At 42.2% G+C, this 19,849-nt stretch overlaps 1 protein-coding gene across 1 annotated transcript in view; it reads right to left on the bottom strand.

The window, feature by feature from the left end:
* Nucleotides 1-19,849, bottom strand: part of MRC1 (mannose receptor C-type 1) — a 178,554-nt gene that overhangs the window by 140,814 nt on the left and 17,891 nt on the right. Inside the window, exon 3 of the mRNA XM_077490910.1 lies at nt 16,445-16,618. Coding sequence (XP_077347036.1) covers nt 16,445-16,618 — 174 coding nt within the window. The remainder of the gene's footprint in view (nt 1-16,444; nt 16,619-19,849) is intronic.

The raw sequence follows: 19,849 nt of genomic DNA, 5'->3' as shown, positions 1-19,849 counted from the left end.
TTCCTTGTCACTGGCTGTGATTGACAGCAGCAGAAGCCAATGGATCCTGCTGCTATATCTCAGCCAATGAGTGAGAGAGCCTCGGCTCTTGTGCAGATTGCTGGATCCAGATAGGGCTCAGGTATGTATTTGGGGGGCTGCAGGAGAAGCTGCATGTACAAGGTTTATTACCTTACTGCAGTTAATGCAGTATGGTAAAAAAAATCTTCTGCCTTTGCAACCACTTTAATGTTAAATGTGCACTGCTGCAGCACACTGGAATCGGCCCTAAATGTCGCCCCTTCTAAACCTGTCATGCTTTACACCGATCCTTGATTTCCCCTTTCATAAATACTGCCTTGTCTCCATACACATTGCACCATCCTATTTCTCTATCTCCTTGGATGTGTTACTCCACAGTTCCATGATATGCAGAAGCACTTTTTTATTCTTTTCTTTTAACTTCTTTAACTTTTTCAGGTTCGATTTTTATCCAGTTGTGGTGTTTCATGGTTTTCTGGAAAGGAGCTGGTGCCGAGAATGAGGTGGGAACAAAGAGATCCTGGTCAGGGAGGGGGGGGCAAGAGGAAACTCAATGTGACTATCTGACATGTGGAATGATCTCTCTTGTTGCTGCCCATTGTTTGCTGTGACCCCTTTCCTCCGATGCAATCTGGACAGTGAAGTGTGTTATCAGGAGAAGAGGAAATAGGAAGCAACTCACTTTCTAAAAGGTTTGTATAGTGCTGGGCTCAGGCCTGCAGGTCATTTCCTTCTCCGGCAGAAAAACCAAAGTCCTTAAATTTGGTTTCAAAGTCACCAATGTTACACACTGTTTATGTAACGGGCCGTATTCTTGTTTTTAACCACTTCAGTTCCCACAGCTTTATACCTCTCCTGGATCACAGCGATGTTCCCATTTCAGATTTGGCATGCAGAAAACCACTGTTGTGTTGTAGGTGCCCTCCTGGTGTGATGAGCGGATATCCCTCCTCCAACCAGGCTGGGGTTCTGGGGAAGAGGCCTTTGTCCTCATCAGCACTGGAACAAGGTACCCCCCATTTTGAGAGCATGTGACCTAGTATGGTTCAAGAGGGGAGCGCAGACTCGCTGCCCCCCGTCTTTCCTGGCCTGTCAGGCTGCATGCTTGGAATAGGGTCTGGTATAGATATTAAAAGGGAACCCGACACACTTTTTTTGTTTATTTTTACCAAGGGGTTCCCCTTTATATTCATATTAGACCCTAATCCTGGATAAGAGTCTCCCAGATAACTTGCAATTGAGCTGCCAGTTTGAAAATTACTTGCTAACCTATTGCTATACTTTCCAGGCTTCACAGGTTTGGATTGCATGAATACAGATCAACTTCTTTGGAAACATTCTGAAAGTCTGCTGCAAGTTCTGGTTCATTTATGTTGTGCAATAATCATCCCACCACAGGGGCCACTGTGGCTGAATTTACTGTAGACTTGCAGAGCTCTTGCAGTAGACCAGCCTTTTTCAACCAGGGTGCTTTGAGGTTTCTTCAGGGGTGCCTTGGCAAAATGCCTAAAAATTCCCCAAAAATTGTATACAAGGTGACGAGTAGATGAAGCCTGCCTTTAGTTACACAAAGCCATGGGTTTTCATTGTGCACCATTACGGCTTTCTAGCTGCCACACTCCTAATGACCAATGACATCATCAGTTGATCAGAGGATGCATAGCATCCTTATCTGGCCCTCTCCTGCCTCTCTCCATCAGTAATGGGGTCCCATTAGCTAAGTGATGGAGAAAAACTGAGGAAAAAGAGGAACACTGAAATAATAGTCAGTATCAGTGTGCACCTTTAATGTTGGGTGTCTTATGTGTGGATGTTGCTGCATTATGTAAAACTATTAGAACATTTTTTACATTTTAGGATGGGGTGCCTTGAGACTGTTCATCATTTTAAAGAGTCCCTTGGCTGAAAAAGGTTGACTCACCACTGCAACTTTGCTCTAGTAAAAGTGTCAACAAGAACTTGTGCTTCAGTAAAAAATGTGCAGCAAATTAACAAGACTTACAATTCAACACTGCCACAAACCTGTAGCAACTGGTAAGTTATCCTTGCTATCTCGGCTGATATGGGTTTTACGGTGGAACCACACACAAGGGCAGCTGCAGCTTTCCCACACCCTCATCTCATTTCCACAATTACATTTCATGTATAATCAATATGTATACTTATTGCGATGATATGTGATTTTAGTACACTATTCCTTATGAAGAAACATGCAAAACATGTTGAATACCTTCCAATCAACAAAAGTCATCTCTTTGAACCTTGAGATGAAATTTGAAGAATACTGTGGCCCCTTTAGTGGTGTATATTAAAAAAATGGTTCACATTTGATGCTATAGAATACCTTGCCAATCTTTTTTTTTTTTTTTTTAGAAAAACGCTAAAAATGATTTTATTGTATGTATATCAGACTGTAGGCAGGTTGTCTACTCTTGGGACATGTTCTGCTTCATGGGAGTTTGGAAGTCTGCTCACTCCTGGGTGTTCATAGCTCTGTCCCCTTGTGGAGGGCTATGAATACATGGGGAGGCAGTCTCTCCTTTCACATGGGAAAAGACAGGAAGGAATGATGCCTCATGTGAAGCTGAGCATGTGGCCTCCCTTTTGTGGTACCAGATGTCATATATGAACTCTTATGAAAGGAATCTTCTTAGCAAGAGGTATGAATTGGGCAGCCTGAGCTAGGATAAACTACAACAGTGTATGGAGAAATCTGTGAAAGACTGTGTCACATCAATTTTGTAATTTGCAAGAAGTTCAAGTAAAAGTTCTCAAAGTTACACATGCCTGGTCTGAAGTTCCTACAAAGGGATACATCATGTAAGAACGTATCAAAAGAACAAGGCTTGTGTTAAAAGGGGATGAAGAGGAGATGTAAGATGTTCAACATGGAAGGGTGAATCATGCTGTGGAGGAAACACCATGCTTGGTAGGAAACGAGGCCCATCGCTCTTGCCATGGGTAACCAGTGAAGTGGTGAAGAATGTTATAGCAGCTAGCCAAAAGGAGTTAGTACCTTGACATGGAAGATGGTAACTCTGGTAGTGAGGAGGAAGGTAAGTCTGATCCCCTCCCTAGCGATTGGTACCCCACACATGGGACCGACATTGCGGAACAGGAAACCAATGGATCTAGCCTGGAAGTGTGGGAAAAGAGAGAGAGAGAGAGAAGTGGATCCAACAAGGTATTAAGGCTCGTTAGTATTAGAGGTCTGCGCTGTGTAAATGGTGGGATCCTCACATTGTCACTGGGAGTGAGATGGCAATCATGGCTGTGCTGGTGGAGTGGGACACAAGCTCTGCGGTGTACCCCTCAAAGTTTTGCATTTGTATGGAAGGAGAAAGTGTGTGGTTACATGGAATGAGTGCTTTACAGTAAAGTTTACAATGGATCAAGTGGAATTGTGCAAGGCAACGACTTGCTTCCAAGTTGGGATGCCGTCTTAGGCTCAGTTCACACTGATGCATCATAGGAACCGACTTGTAAGACTCCAAGTTGGATGACATGTGAAATTCGATGTTTCCCTAAGACAGCAGTCTTAACTGATACTATCCAAGTCTGTCTGACTTTAGAAAAGGTTCTTGCACTACTTTGGTCCGACTTTGATAAAACTTCAATACCACAGAATGTAAAAAAAGTCACATCAATGTCATATCAAAGTCAGACTCCAAGTTGCACTTTGGAGTCAGGCTAGTGTGAACCGAGCCTAAATGCTGGTTTTTGCATGACTGCAGGCCCCGTGCCTCTGTCCTGGGAGAGTTTGTGAGGGTGCCTCCTTTTGGGCGATGAGTCCCGTCCACAAGACTATTGATATTATTTAAAAACTTGCTTTTAACACACTTGTGTGATTTGCTGACAGTTTACACTTTTAAAGTCCCACTATATATTTTGTGGTGTTTGTTACATCAACATGCAAAAAAACTGACTGGTCAATTGTCAACTATGATAAACTTTCTATACATTTTGATTGTGAAAAAACCAACAAAAAAAACTCACTGAGACGGACATGTATTGTCATGTCTCTGAAAGGGCATCTCTGTGCATTTTACCTTCATTTCTAATGACCTTGGTGTGAACGAGACCATATGGGGATGGGGGCAAGTAAGGTATTTTATTGTTTTGCAAAGATAATATTGCTGTCTATGCTTCCAAAAAAAGACATAAGCAATCAAACTCGACCAGTGTTAAGTTTAAAAAATTCAGGGTCCATTGACATTGCAACTTGTGGTGTGTGCTGAGTGCAGGTATATGCATGTTTGTTAACTTAAGTTGGCATGCTGCATTGCGGTTTGCTGAGTTGCTATTTAACATGCATTTTTCTCCTAAGTTGCTAAAATGTGAAAATGGTCTATGGCACTGCAGAGGAGACAAACATGCTTTTTTCTGTGTGTTTTTGCATACTGTTCTATGTTGACACGTGTTACCATGCCTGTGTTGCACTATACTGAAAAAAGTAGGGCAACACATTGGTATGAACTGCCCCCATTTTGATACCTTTTTATAGGTCTTTGCATTGGCATTTGTTGACAAAAATGTGCCAACATATCTGGTGTAAATGGACCTTTAGTATACCGAGTGCACTTTGTAAAGTGGACATTTTGTTGTGTAATTTGAGCAGTTTATGACAGAAAAATTATGTTTCTGCTATGAAGCATGACAACGTTGTACGTATGTACAAATTAGATAAATGCTTTTGTTAAGGTGACAGTAAAAACACAAATGAAGAAAAAAAAACTGAAATACTTTAATAGTATATATGTGAATAGTTAAAGGAAGACAGGGAAAAAATAGTTGCTTAAGATTACCTAAGACCAACAATGAACAATTTTTTTTTACTTTGATTGTTGGAACTGAAAATTAATTGTGGGAAAAGGAGTTAAAGGAGCCTGTTCGGCTTTGCAATCTAAGCACCGAAACTGTGATCTCTATAACTGATCCAGTTGTGGTGAGATAGCTTAACTTACAGTTCCATAGCTTGGCAGACAGTGACTTGCTCCAAGTGACATCTTGCAGATTGTTGAATGCTTCAATCCAAAAACGTGTGACGCTCCAGCAGAATACTGTACATGTGGTAAATGGAGACTAAAGAATAAAGAAGAAGGGTGGGACTAACCACATAGGGTATCCGCTAGCTACAGAATGAGGTAGGGACAAAATTAGTTATTGGCAAGCAAACAACAATGCATGTGTAACAAGTCAAAGGGCACTCCGTTATATTCCACCTCACTTGAACTTGCTGTCCCTAACAACTTTACAGATCAAACAAAGGCACCCTGCGTAAAGCATTCAGGTCTCTTGAAGTTCAACCTTTGGGGGTGCCTCATAGGCTGAGTTTTGGCTCTATATTCTGGTACAAGAGGCAACGCATCTCTGCCTTAAGGCAAATTAGTGGACGGTGGTTCAGAGGGCGCCAACGCAGGAGCATGGAGTTGAGCTGGGTGAGCAGTTGACTGTATAATATTACCAGGGCCCATGGCTCCTCCTGAGGTTTTGAAGGTAATGGTGGAATTGAACCTCTGGTGGTCGAGGCACTTGTGGCTCATGAGCTTGGACTGCTCCTCTGAGAAAAAAAAACATAGTTCTCTCTGTGGTTCTCTTTGGGTTTGAGGAGCTTACAGTGTGGGCATCTCTGAGTTTCTTGAGTTACTTCTCTCTGGATATCATAGATTGCCACACCTGAAATAGGCTGTTGTAGGACGACTCAAAGGAGCTTCTTTCCATGGTGTTTGCAGTTTTTCTTGCTGATGTATACCTTTGTGTTTGACTAGCGCTCTCTTCCCAGGTATCAGAGAACAATGGGGTGGCCCCTAAAAGTTGCACGTCTAGGTGTCCTGAAGTGGTGAGTAGCATAGCAACCTCAGCCTGGACTCCAACCAGGCCATGTCCCCAATGAGTTTCACTCTGCCTACCGCCCCCCCCCCCCCCCCTGAGATTAGTCATGTTCCCAGGTAACGGTCAAAGTCTGGCTCATTCAACTCTCCTTGTCCCACCAATTACAGGATTTTAAAGAACTATTGGATTTTAGACAGGTGTTGCTTCCATTCTCAAATCCATACAGTCTGAGTGTGCTCCAGTTCTTCTGTGGGGGCCATGGCAGAAAAGTCTGTGGAACCCGCAAGAGTATGACTAAACATAACATGGTAGGGCTCTGGAATGCACCATGTGGTTGTATTTCCAGACCACTTTGACCACTTTGTGCTTTGTTTCTCATGAGATAGGCCTCTCAGCAGCGGTTTGAACGTTTATTAGGCTTCTTACATGGCTTCTTACCTTGGGGAGGCTAGTGGGTAGAGTGTGACATCTTAACGCCTAGGGACTGGTACCATTCTTGGAAATACTTGCTTTCAAAACGGGGTCCATGGTGTAAATGTATATGTGACTAAACGTCTCACTCTCCGCTTGAGTGCTTTTGTCATATACTGCTTCCTCCCAGTCTAAATATAGATATCAGAAATTTTCCAACCGCTCCCAACAACAAACAAGGCAATACTTGTTTGGTTTATTGAAAACACAGGTACACAGGTAATATTCTGGACAATCCCCCCCCCCCTTTGCATTCCAGATGGGGTAGACTGTCCAATCAGCAGTGAGAGTTGTTGGAGGAATTCGCCCCTACCAATCTCACAGCTAATCTACATACACATCCCATAATATTCAAGGCAGGCAGACACAATAGAACACTGGAATACAGCCACGCCCCAAATGACCCAGCAAAGAGTACTCAACAAAATGAGATCATAAACTATTGGGTGAAAGACCTAGGCTTTCCAGATCTCATTAATCAGCATTCCTTTCACATAGATCTATCCACTGAGTCCCAAGCTGACAGAGACCATCATGGCCTCCTTAATAATCTCCTTTTGCATTACATAACAGAATATCTTCCTAAATGATTGTAGCTCCCGCAAATGCCAGGGGCCATAGTCGGCAGGCAAGAGGCTAGAATTCAGTCCCCTCCAAAAGCCTCTGTCTCGGGTGAGTCTATCACAGTATATTCTGCAGGGAGTCATAAGGAAGGTAAAAGTGCTTCTACAATATCTGGGTGGTAGTCTTGACAGTCTGGTCGTGGGTTGATACTACCACTGCAAACTTGATAAAGTGGCCCACCATAATTACAAGGCCATGGTATCCATCTTCTGTCATGTTGAGTCTAAAAGTCAATGCTCAGTACTTCCAATGGTCAGTGGTTAAGTAAGCGATCAGTGTGCCAAGTCAGAAATTAAATCCATGGCTTAGTCCCTTTCAACAGTGTCAGCAGACTTGTTCAGATGGACAATTGGATTCAACTGGAACAGTCACACACACATATGGCTTGTCTCTTGAACCAGGTAAATGTTTGTGGAAACGCCAGTACCCTGCTTACACATGGACTCAGAGGGAGCCTGAGACCTTGACAGTACAACCTGTCAGGTCACTGGTAAGTCATAGGGGAACAATATTCTGTGGTACAGTATATTATCCTTCAAGACGAGACTTAACCATTCATTCAACAGTTTCCTGGTTTCTGGTAATTTGTTTCTCTGTGATTGGGCCACCACTATAGCTGTATTGCCTCTATTAGAGGGCACAGGATCCCCTCTCTAGGGTTGATTTACTAAGACTGGAGATTGCAAAATCTGGTGCAGCTGTGCATGGTAGCCAATCAGCTTCTAATTTCAGCTTGTTTAATTAAGGTTTGGCAATGAAACCTGGAAGCTGATTGGTTTCTATACAGAGCTGCACCAGATTTTGCACTTTCCAGTTTTAGTGAATCAACCCCCCTGTGTCTCTGCCAAGTTACATTCTTTGAGCGCATGGGTGAGCTTCACCTGAGACCTAATTGTAGGCCTTTCCCCAGTTAATTCAGGAATTTCTATCTCTTCCGCTGCTTCATCCCCATCTTCAGTTCTGAGATGGAGAGTCATTTCACTTTGTTGCCCCACTGCTTCACTTCTGGCAACAAGACATTCTAGTTAAAGAGGAAGTAAACCCCCAGGCCTGCAAATTAAAAGCATAATGGTTAGTATGTATCGCATACTAAACCATTATATGAGACTTACCTGCAAACAAAGCCCCCTCTGTCCCCTGTGCAGGCCGCGTCCATCTTTGCCCCACTCCCTACACACCTGAAGGGCCTGGTATGAATTTTGGGGGGGGGGCCCACGCCATTTGTTTTACATTTTGGCGTGGGGTTCCCCTTAAAATTCATACCAGACCTGAAGGGCCTGGTATTGACTTTGGAGGGGACCACCACGCCATTTAGAAAAAAAAAAAATTGGTGCAGGGTTCCCCATTAATATCCATACCAGACACGAAGGGCCTGGTAATGGACGAAACGTCTGAAGCTGTGAAACGCTTGTAATAGGCTTCTAAAACACTCTAAAAACACTTGTAAAAAAGGTAAAAATGCCTGAAAAATGCTGGTAAATCGCTATGCTCAGATGTGAATAGAGCCTAAAGCAGGGATATGCAATTAGCGGACCTCCAGCTGTTGCAAAACTACAAGTCCCTTCATGCCTCTGCCTCTGGGTGTCATTCGCGGGATTGACGTCATCGACCAGTTACAGAGCCAGAGTCCATGGACCCGGAAGGAATGCCAGTTGAAGATGGAAGCCTCTGTAGTGGTGACATCACGCTGCTGGAAGGCTTAGTTCTGAGTACATTATGGCTTTACATTGCAGGTTGCAAAAAATAAAAACCACAGCGGTTTACTAAAGCTTTAAACATGTCCAATGTGGGGGATATATTATGGTCAGAGCACCTGATATAGGAAAGAGAATCTCTACCAAGTAATCAACAAGGTATAATAAAGTGAGTTTAAAAAGTGTGGCAGGGGATTATAAAAAATTGCACTGTGGAGTTTGTAGTGAAGTTTTTAGTTTTCATGAAACAATGCCAGCAGCAAAGTTTATATTATATAAATAGCACATAAAAGCAGGAAGGGAAGTACAATGTAGAATGATCAGTGGAACATGGACACAAGTTTAGGATCACAGCAGTCATTGTTACCTATCAGTTATCATGTAGCGGAGGTCTACCTGAAACGATACTCCAAACACAAATGTTGCTGACATAGAGGATATGTAGACAGAGAGTGATCAGGACCTCTTGATGACAGAAACATTGTCGGAGGTTAATGATCAGAGCAGATGTTTGGTGCTATGCCAATCAGATGCCTGTGTCTTGCCTAAAATAACAATTATATAACAAAACAAGCACCAGCACCCTGCACCACCTACAAAAAAAAAAAGAAAAAAAAAAGGGGGGGGGTACTATAATCTTTTAATTTTTTTACACATATAAAAGAGAACCTAAATTGAATATATAGGCAAAAAATAAATGCTGCAGTCTCTTAATTGCATTAGCAGAGCAGTCTTTAGCTTTGTACACAATGAGATTATGGAACGAATAAGCATCCGTTTTTTTTATTTCTTTCTTTTATTTGCATGTTAGTCTCATCTCGAACATAGAGAGGTTTCTGAACTTATGAAAATTCTCATAAGACAGAGTATAAGTGATGTAAACTCTTGAACTGTTTTGTAATGTATATGTATTCTTTTGTTTCCGAGCGCGTGTAGTCTTGATGTTACGATTTGTTTCAGACGAAAATTAGTAATTAAGCGAAAATCGGACGTTGTGTTTACATGTGATAAACATTTTCTAGCCTGCACCTTCAGGATTTGTCATCCGAAAAGTCATAATCAGCTGTCGAAAGCATTATACTAACAATCAGATAATTGGCTGATCATTTGTCGGGCAAAATATTTCTTACAATATTCTTATCGTGTGTATGGGCTTAACAAATGCTCCTATAGTGTTAGTATGGGCATTAGACTCGCGCTAATGAGCTTTAGTACTGGCATTAGTCTGGTGTTTTACAAGCGTTAATGACGAGTTAAAAATGCTCCCCAAACACCCTATGGATAGTTTTGAAGCGTTTGATGAGCATTAAAGAGCGTTAAAACTGCTCCATATATCTTAACGCCCTGCAACTGCACCACAACTGCCTGCCAGAGTGTTTGCAAAGCATTACCATAGACTAGAATGAGAGGAGTTGAAAGGCTTCAAATGCTTCCTCACTCAACATGAGGCTTCAATTTTGAAGTGATGCAACCCTAAGGCCGCGTACACACGGGCGGACTGTTCGCCCAACTTTGTCCGCTGAACAGTGTTTCAGCGGACAGTCCGCTCGTGTGTGGGCTTCAGTCTGACGAACAAAGTTTTTCGGAATTCCCGTAAGACAGTCCGCTGAAACTTGGTTTGAGCGGACAGTCCGCTCGTGTGTAGGCTTGTTCGACAAACTAAGTTTCGCGCATGCTCAGAAAGGATTTACACGGCGAAGGTTGCATTGCAGTGTATTGGACGTCGTATTTTTCGTCCCGTCGTACGTGCCGTTCACGTCATCGCGCACGCTTTCAGCAGACTGTTCGTTCATCGTGTGTGGTCAAGTCCGTTCATGCAAATTTTGAGCGGACTGTTTGTCGGATTGTTTGACGAACAAAGTTGGGCGAACAGTCCGCCCGTGTGTACGCGGCCTAACACATCATGTCCTGATAGTGTGAACAGTACTATGTGACGTTTGAGGGGCGTTTTTAATGAATTTGAAACGCCTGCTTTTAAAGCCAGTGTGAAAAAGTAGCTCAGCCTCAACCTCAAGAGGAGTCTATTTGAGAAAAAAAAAATCCTGTAGCTGCTGACTTTTAATAAAAGGTCACTCACCTGTCCAGGGATCCAGCGCTGTTCCAACCCGGGCCGGTTCTTCGCTGGTCATCAGGTTTCAGTCGCCTGCATGTTTACTGTGGGAAGTTGGCAAAGCGGAAAGTGCATAACGCAAGATCTTTAAAGACATAGATGAGAAAATTTGGGCTGGAGGAACTTGACTGGCCTGCACTGACTGGCCTGTACAGAGTCCTGACCTCAACCCAAAAGAACATGTTTGGGATGAATTAGACCAGAGACTGCGAGCCAGGCCTTCTCCTTCACATCAATGCCTGACTTCACAAATGGAAGCTCAATATTTTAAAGTGCACCTTCTTTACAAAAGTGAAAAATTAGCTGTTTTGTGTTCTTTATAAATGGAAATGTATTTATACAAAATTGCAGTTTGAAACTATAGGCAACATTTTTTATTTTTTTCATTTTAGATAGAGCAAGGGAGGGTTATAACCATTGTCAGAATTTTTTTTCACTGTCTGTGTCCCATTGAGATTTCCCTTTACTTCCTGTCCCATAGCCAAACACAAAGTGAGAGGAAATCCCTGCAAATTTGGGGACCCCCAGGTCTCCGGAACTACAGCTGTGGCCAAAAGTTTTGAGAATGACATAAACCTTAATTTTCACAAAGTCTGCTGCTTCAGTGTTTTTAGATCTTTTTGGCAGATGTTACTATGGTATACTGAAATATAATTACAAGCATTTCATAAGTGCCAAAGGCTTTTATTGACAATTACATTACGTTTATGCAAATGTCAATATTTGCAGTGTTGACCCTTCTTTTTCAAGCCCTCTGCAATTCGCCCTGACATGCTGTCAATTAACTTCTGGGCCACATCCTGACTGATGGCAGCCAATTCTTGCATAATCAATGCTTGGAATCTGTCAAAATTCGTGGGATGTTTTTTGTTCATTTGCCTCTTGAGGATTGACCACAAGTTCTCAATGGTATAAAAGTCTGGGGAGTTTCTTGGCCATGGACCCAAAATGTCAATGTTTTGTTCCTCAAGCCACTTAGTTATCACTTTTGCATTATGGCAAGGTGCTCCACCATGCTGAAAAAGGCATTGTTCCTCACCAAACTGTCCTTGGAGTGTTGGGAGAAGTTGCTCTCGGAGGATGTTTTTGTACCATTCTTTATTCATGGCTGTGCTCTTATGCACAATTGTGAGTGAGCCAACTCCGTTGGCTGAGAAGCAACCCCACACATGAATGGTTTCAGGATATTTTACTGTTAGCATGACACAAGACTGATGGTAGCCCTCACCTTTTCTGCGGACAAGGTTTTTTGCAGATGCCTCAAACAATTGGAAAGGTGATTCATCAGAGAAAATGACTTTACCCCAGTCCTCAGCAGTCCAATCCCTGTACCTTTTGTCCCTGGTGTTTCTCCTGGAGAGAAGTGGCTTCTTTGCTGGCCTTCTTAACACCAGGACATCCTCCAAAAGTCTTCTCCTCACTGTGCGTACAGATACACTCACACCTGCCTGCTGCCATTCCCGAGCAAGCTCTGCACTGGTGGTGCCCCGATCCCACAGCAGAATCAACTGTAGGAGATGGTCATGGCCAGGGCCATCTTTAATATTGATTGGACCCTGGGCAAAACTTTTCTTGGGGCCCCCCTCATGCAGGTTTGCTCTCCACCTGCTCTGAGACATACAATAAATAGCAGCTAGACTCAAAATCAGTTTACTGAATCAGATCCGGTGGCTATTGCAATTGGTTGCCAGAGGTTACAGTGTATCATTACGGCTCAATGAGTAGTTGCTAGAGGTTACAGCACATGATTTCTGCTTGTTGATTGGTTGATAGAGATTACTGTGGATATGACATCAGGGGGCATTATATACATATCAATGCTGCCAGTCACCCCTATTTACATATGAATGCCACTGCTATTTACATATGCATGCTTGATTCCCAACCTATTTTCTTGGACCCAACACTTTATTGCCCGCGCCAGTGTTTCCCTGGTATTGGCCCAGCTAACAACTATTCCCCCTTGTTTCCTTCACAGGGGCTCTCTAGGGGAGGTTTATACATGATCTTTCTTGCCTTTGGGCAACAACAACAGACAAATTAATCCAAATTGTAAACGGCCATCGAATTTATTACTGCTTTACCATCTTGCCCTCTCCCCTTGGGAAGCCTTGGATACTGGAAAGTCACGGAGTCCACCCAACACTGTCCATTGTTCTTAATTTAACCATGAGATACATTCATATGTTACTGTGCCTGGCTATGTAAGTACTATTTGGAGTCTACCTCCCTTTTATTTACTTTGTTCCACCGTTTGCCTGTTTTAATATCCTGTTATTTGTCCTTCAATAGAATTATATCCTATGCCGTATCTAAAGCCCTGAAGAAAGAGACTATTTCAGCTCTGAAAAAGCGTAGGGTGATCGCTTCTATAGTCGATTCTGTATAAGTAATGCGTTTCTGCTATTGTTACAAAGGTATATGATATGTATCAACTCTATGTTTCTTTATATGATTTTATACCAATTTAATAAAGAAAGCTAATTGTTCTTACTTGTCATTTTTGGTTGTACGTGCCGTTAAAGTCCACCACTAGGGGTATTTTATTGTTGTAGTAATTTACATGTAAACATAGGGTCTGCAGCTGAGTCATCTGTACACAACAATAGGGCAGAGCTGGGCAGCATTAGTAGCAGCACTTCACACTGAGATATTGGGACACATCACATGACTAAAACCTCAAGGGATGAGGGAATTTAAACCAGGATAGTTGGCAAGTATGAAGCAGCTGCTTTGGGCCCCATAACAATGACAGGGCCCAGGGCAGCTTCCCCTTTTGCCCTGCCTTAAAAACGGTCCTGGTCATGGCGCTTGCTGGATTTTGTTGGTTGCCCTGAAGCCTTCTTTACAAATGCAGGAAAAACATTTTTTTATAGGTTTAATTTCATTTTCATGGCAAAGAGGGACTTTGCAATTAGTTGCAATTAATCTGATCACATTTCATAACATTGTGGAGTATATGCAAATTGTCATCATAAAAACTAAGGCAGCAGACTTTGAAAATTTATATTTGGGTCATTCTCAAAACTTTTGGCCACGGCTGTAGTATTCCCATTGGAAGACTTCTCTATTACTTTTGTGGGGACAACCCAAAATTTGGGATTTTCTCTTACTTTAACTTTCAATGATAATGTTAAACAGGAGAAATAGAGGGGGTGAATCTCCTTAACGGGGACACAGACAGCAATAAAAACTGGCAGGTGTTCTAATCCTTCTCCACTCTATCCAAAAGTTAAAAAAAAGTTTTGGATTTAGTTATATTTTAAGTCCAGAAAGTTGTCTATAAGCAGCATTGGCTAACAGCCATACGACTACACAAAGGGATATGCTTTGGTAAAGGGGTTAAGAGAAAGACAGTTTGCATTTCTGGTGTTGTGTGAAGAAGGATATCCCTGGCATCCCTACAGATCTACAGGCTGCATGACCATGTGAGGAGGCGGCTCGGCCTGGAATCATGATCTTTAAAGGAATGCTGGACTGCTTATCTATCGATATGACTACCCTTTATTTAGGCAAGTGGTCTCCAAACTGTAGCCTGGGGACCCCACCCTTGAGGCATAATTTCATCCACTGAAACCAACAATGGGGCGTAATTCCCCCCCCCCCCGACACCAATGAATGGGGCACAATTCCTCCCACTGACACCAACAATTTGGCACAATTCCTCCTCAGTGGTGTATGTAAGTTTTGTGCTGCCCTAGGCCTGACTAAACTCGTGCACTCCCTAATTTTAATATGACCCACCCCTTCCAGTCAAGGCCACACCCGCCCTGCCATTTTCCAGTGGGGACACTAGTTCTGAGGGCCTTGGGGGGCCATGGATTCCCTTAATTTACACAGATTTTCTCTCACTTCCTGTTTGGCTATGGGGCAGGAAATGAAGAAAAATCTCTGCAATGTAAAATAAAAATATACTAATAAAAATAAACTGACAGGGAATATAACGCTCCCTTACTCTATCCAAAATAAAAATAAAAGTGTTGCCTATAGTTTTAGGCACAAATTTCTGCTAAATTTATGCCAAGGACTAAGAGGATATAACCATGCCAGCAGTGCAGTAGAAAACATATAGCACAGTAATGAAGGTCTGTGGTCCAGGAATACATCAAAGGAAGGATTGGGGGCAGGAACAATTAAATCCATCTGCTTGATTTTTTCATCAGCAATCAACAGAAATAAAATTAAGATTCCTTAATATGTACAATTAATATGTCCTACTACCTACCAGCCAGGTATAGGTGACCATGTCAGTGTACCTTGTGTCTGCACCATCCCTAGATTAAAAGCCCTTTAGCAGCTATGTAAGTGCAATGCCAGTTTCACCCAAATAGTGTAGCTTTCCTTCTACTCTGGGTACACAGTGGAGAGCTCCTCCCCCTTCACTCCACTGGCCTGCCCCGTCAGCTCACCTTTGCCGCCAAACAGTTTCAGCCTCCCGACATGGCATCTGTCTCTCTGTAGCTGAAAACTCTGATGAGAGGTCCACTTTGATGATAGGAAAGTCAAAACTAGAAGTGGCGGACCCTCCACACAGTTGCGGAACCCGCAGCAGTGTGGCCGCTTTATGGGGGCGCGCCAGACCAATTTTCCTCCAGGTCCAGTCCATCCCATAAGACTGTCACTGCACTAAAAGTGTAGCGCAAGCCAGCAGGATTCTTTTTGTGCTGCCCCCCCCCCCCACAAAGTGCCACCCTAGGCCAAGATACAGCTTGTTTCTTCTAATGACATGAAAAAAGGGGCCCAGTGACATCAATGATGAGGCATAATTCCTCTCAATGACACCAATGATGGGGCCCAATGACATCAACGATGAGGCACAATTACTCCAACTTACACCAATAATGGGGCGCAATTACCCTCATTGAAACAAACAATGGGGCATTATTTTTTCCCACTGACATCAGGACCTTTTCTACTCCCACTGGCCACAATCCAGCCCTCCTAAAGTCTGAAGGACAGTACACTGGCCCTTTGTTTAGAAGGTCTGGAGACCCCTGATTTAGGCAATACAAGGACATCCAAAGTGGCAGAATAATTAAGCATTAAAATAAAAAAAGGTAAAAAAGTAATATTTAGAGATGTGTTTTATGTTCTGAGATATTTTAATGGAGCTAATGGTAACACACATATACCTATTCTTTAAACAGAACCACAGAGAGTCCTGTAAGCTTTCAGGACCTAAACATCACAACTGTTCTACTAATGAAGAGTTAAAGCGGAGTTCCACCCAAAATTGGAACTTCCGATTTAAGGACTCCTAACCCCCCGACATGCCACATTTTTGGTGGGGAAGGAGTGGGTACCTAGTTTTGACAGGTACCTGCTCCCACTTCCTCTTGGGCCTCCTTGGCAACTCGAGTGGAAGTTTTCTTCTCGCCCCTCTACCCCTGCAATCTTCTGGGACATGGCCATCGAGAAGGCACAGCACGATTCACACCTGGTCAGGTACCCACACTTGTAATGCCGGTGTCGGAGAGAACCGAGAAAGAGAACCGAGGGAGAGAACCGAGAGTTCGGACGGCCACATTGCTGGACCCTGGGACAGGTGAATGTGTGTTTATTAAAAGTCAGCAGCTACACTTTTTGTAGCTGCTTACTTTTAATAAATACAAAACCAGGTGAAACTCCATTTTAAGTCTGGAACTTTATTAAACCAACAGTATATCGTCAGAAAACCAAACACAACACTTACATGTTCGTGGACAAAACCCATACATCTTATCTTTATCATAATCTGCTGTTGTAGAGCACCAGAGACCATTATCAGTTCTTCCATCCACAGTACAGTCCGCATACCACTTGGTGTTAAACTTGAACGGGAAGACGCAGGACTGACCATTAGCATTTCCATTTAAAGTAAAGATTTCTGTGGACAAAAAGTATAACAAAAGGTATTAGCAAGTGAGAAAAAATATACAGAAATCTTTCGCTATAACACAATGGATCCAAATAGTTATCAAGAGATAGTAAAGTCTAATGATTCGCCCATCAAGCAATCAGATTTTTGTACAGTATTGGAGCATCATGGCAGCTTAGAACCGTTGGCCTAGTTGACCGTAACCCAATTATACATCAATTTAAGCATTACCCAAGTAATACCCAAGACAACTTTAATTGAAAGGACAAGGACACAGCTTTATTGTATTAAAACAACATATTTATTAACTAATACCTTTAATTAAAAATTCCAGTTCATGCCCAGCTGTGGTGCTGCAGAGAGGAGGGGGTGAAGAACGGGACTTCGTTCCCCCGCATCGCTGGACCCTGGGACAGGTAAGTATGTGATTATTAAAAGTCAGCAGCTGCAGTATTTGTAGCTGCTGACCTTCAATTTTTTTTAAGCAGAAATCCGCTTTAAACGAAACAAAATGAATGCCGAAACAAAGCAACAAAACAAAATTAGTAACATAACAAATCTATCCGAAACAAAACAAAACACATTTTTCCATTATGCACATTTCTAGTTAACAATGTGTGAATTTTTTGCATCTTGCCTACACAACTCTTTTAAAGAAACAGAGCAATTTATAATCAATTTAAGTGCCCTTTTTATGCTGGTGTCTGGTTACTGGAACCATGATAAAGGTTTTCAGGGGTAACTTTTTTACAGAATAACAGACACTGGAGAAAACTTCCTGGCTGAAATAAATCTGTCCAAATCGCCTTCAGCTAAAATAGATTCAATATTGAATTTCAGGAAGCAGATGATGGATTTACTGTGGATTTACTTTCCTAAAAGTAAAATGGAGCTAAAATTGTAGAACAACTTAAACTTATGCAAAAAATAAAAATAAAATTGTTGCTGAAAGTGTCATCATGATATACATACTGTATATATTTATCTACAGTTGTCTATGAAATGTGTACCAAAAAATCCCCTTAGGAGCTGCTGGATTTTTAACAGGCTCTCCTGCATCCTAATGGCAACAGGTAGACTTCAGATCCCCCCCAATCCTTTTCTTGCACTTTATTGGCTTAGTTGTTTTGAATTGGTAGCTAGAGTTACCTGGGGAAGATAGTTATGAGTAACCTCTAAAGCCTCGTACGCACGCTTAGATTTTCGAACGTCCAATTTTTGTGGCATGCTAGTCTCATGTCAAAAGTGAAGAGGTTACTAACAATACGAAAATGTTCGTACGACAGAATACAATTATACTAGTATGTATTCTTTCATTTATGAGCATGAGTAGTCTTGCTCTTACAATTTTTTCCGTACGAAAAGCATACTAATGAAACGAAAATCGGACATTGAGTTCACATCCGACAAAAAAATGTTATACTCTGCACATCCAGCTTTTGTCTGACAAAGAAGTGAAATTGGCTGTCAAATGCACTGTACTGACGATCCAAAAATCGGCAGATAGCTTGTAGTACGAATTGTTCCATCTGATATTCGTATTGTGTGTACAGGCTTTTAGAGACTTAAGCTTCATGCACACGGTCTGATTGTTGGACGATCGAGCATCTTATTTTTGTCAAAAGGGCGTGAGCAGGATTTTGTCTAGGATACTAAAGAATATGCAAATTTTCGTTTGACAAACACGAACGTAGTGACGTACTATGAGTGTATAAAGAGAAAGTTAATTTCTCAAGCGCCACCCTTTGGGCCCCTTCTGCTAATTTCGTGTTAGTAGAAGTTGGGTGAACGTTGATTTGCAAATTTTAGATCGTACAAAACAAATGCCTTTTAAAATACTTTTGGCATAACTACATCAGTATTACCAGCAAAGCAGCTTCATTATTATCCCATTAAAAAAGAAGATGATTTTGACATTTCATCAATTGAAGCATCACAAATGTTAATTCTAGATTACCAACAGTAGTTTACAAGACCGAACTCTTCCCAATCGTTCCTTGCTTCCGAACATGTGTGTTTGTACTTTTGACTTTTATGTGATGGATTTCTGTACTGACCTTCCGGAAATCAGACGTTGAGTTCACTTCACAGAAAAATTTTATAACCTGCACATCCAGCTTTTGTCTGATGTAAAAGTCAAATAGTCTGTCAAAAGCACCCTGCTAACGATCCGAAAATCCGCAGACAGCTCGTCTTCAAACTGTTTCCTTCTGATTTTTGTACCGTGTGTACAAGGCCTAAAGCCGGATACACACTACACAACTTTCTTCAGATTTTTTCCTTTAGATTTACCAAAAACATATAATATGAGGTCAAACCTTAACACTTTAAATTTGTATGCAATCAGACAAGCCATTACATATTACACATGCACTACATAGTTGAAGGTAGGTCTAAAGTAAATCTAACAACAAAAGTTGTATAGTGTGTATTCAGCTTTAGTGAGCACCTGAGTCAGCTTGAAAGAAGAAAACAGTATCAGGTTGATCAACTAAAACTGGAGAGTGCAAAATCTGCATATAAAGCAATTAGCTTCCAGATTTTTTTTTTTTGTCAGAGCGTAAGGCCCATTTCATACGGGTGCCTCCGCCTGATGGACTCCGCTTGCTCAGTGGGGAATCGCTCTGCTGATCCCTGCTGAGCAGGCGGATGACAGGTTCTGTCTCCTCTCACTGTGCAAATTGGAGACGGACCCAGTCCCGCTCTCCTCTATGGGAAAACCGCCTCTCCATTTTCATCTGATAATAACCGATCCTTTGATGACGCCCTGGAGGGGCAAAACACGTTACCGCACTTCTGGTTCACGTTAACCATTGATGCAATTTCCGCCTCCGTGGAAGGCATGCCATACAGCGGCGTACTCGGATGTTTTCACTGATGCCTGGTTTTGCCAGATATCCTGTAAGTGGCGCCTTTAATGTGCTTGATAATAAATTTTAGCGGTATTTCACTATGAGCTTTTTCTCTATGGAGTATGGTGTATCCTTTCTATTATAAAGCACCCTCTTGGAAGAGTTTTTTGAGGAACTATCCTGCACATCCCCAGGTCAATAGATCACTGCCTTTTTGACCCCAGACTGCGAAGCTGAGGGTCCATTGTTTCTGGTGAGTGGGGTCATTGAAGGGGAAGTCACCTCACACTTTGCAAGGTTTGGAGCACCATTGCACTTTTTTTTCATTTAAGCACCAAGCACTTTATAGATTTGTGCATATTATATTATATACAATTTTATTGCATTT

This window comes from Lithobates pipiens, unplaced genomic scaffold (genome assembly GCF_037356315.1).
Source record: "Lithobates pipiens isolate NorthernLeopardFrog02 unplaced genomic scaffold, aLitPip1_a1.2 Scaffold_19, whole genome shotgun sequence".
Lineage (NCBI taxonomy): Eukaryota > Metazoa > Chordata > Amphibia > Anura > Ranidae > Lithobates > Lithobates pipiens.
This window is presented reverse-complemented; position numbering and strand designations above follow the sequence as displayed.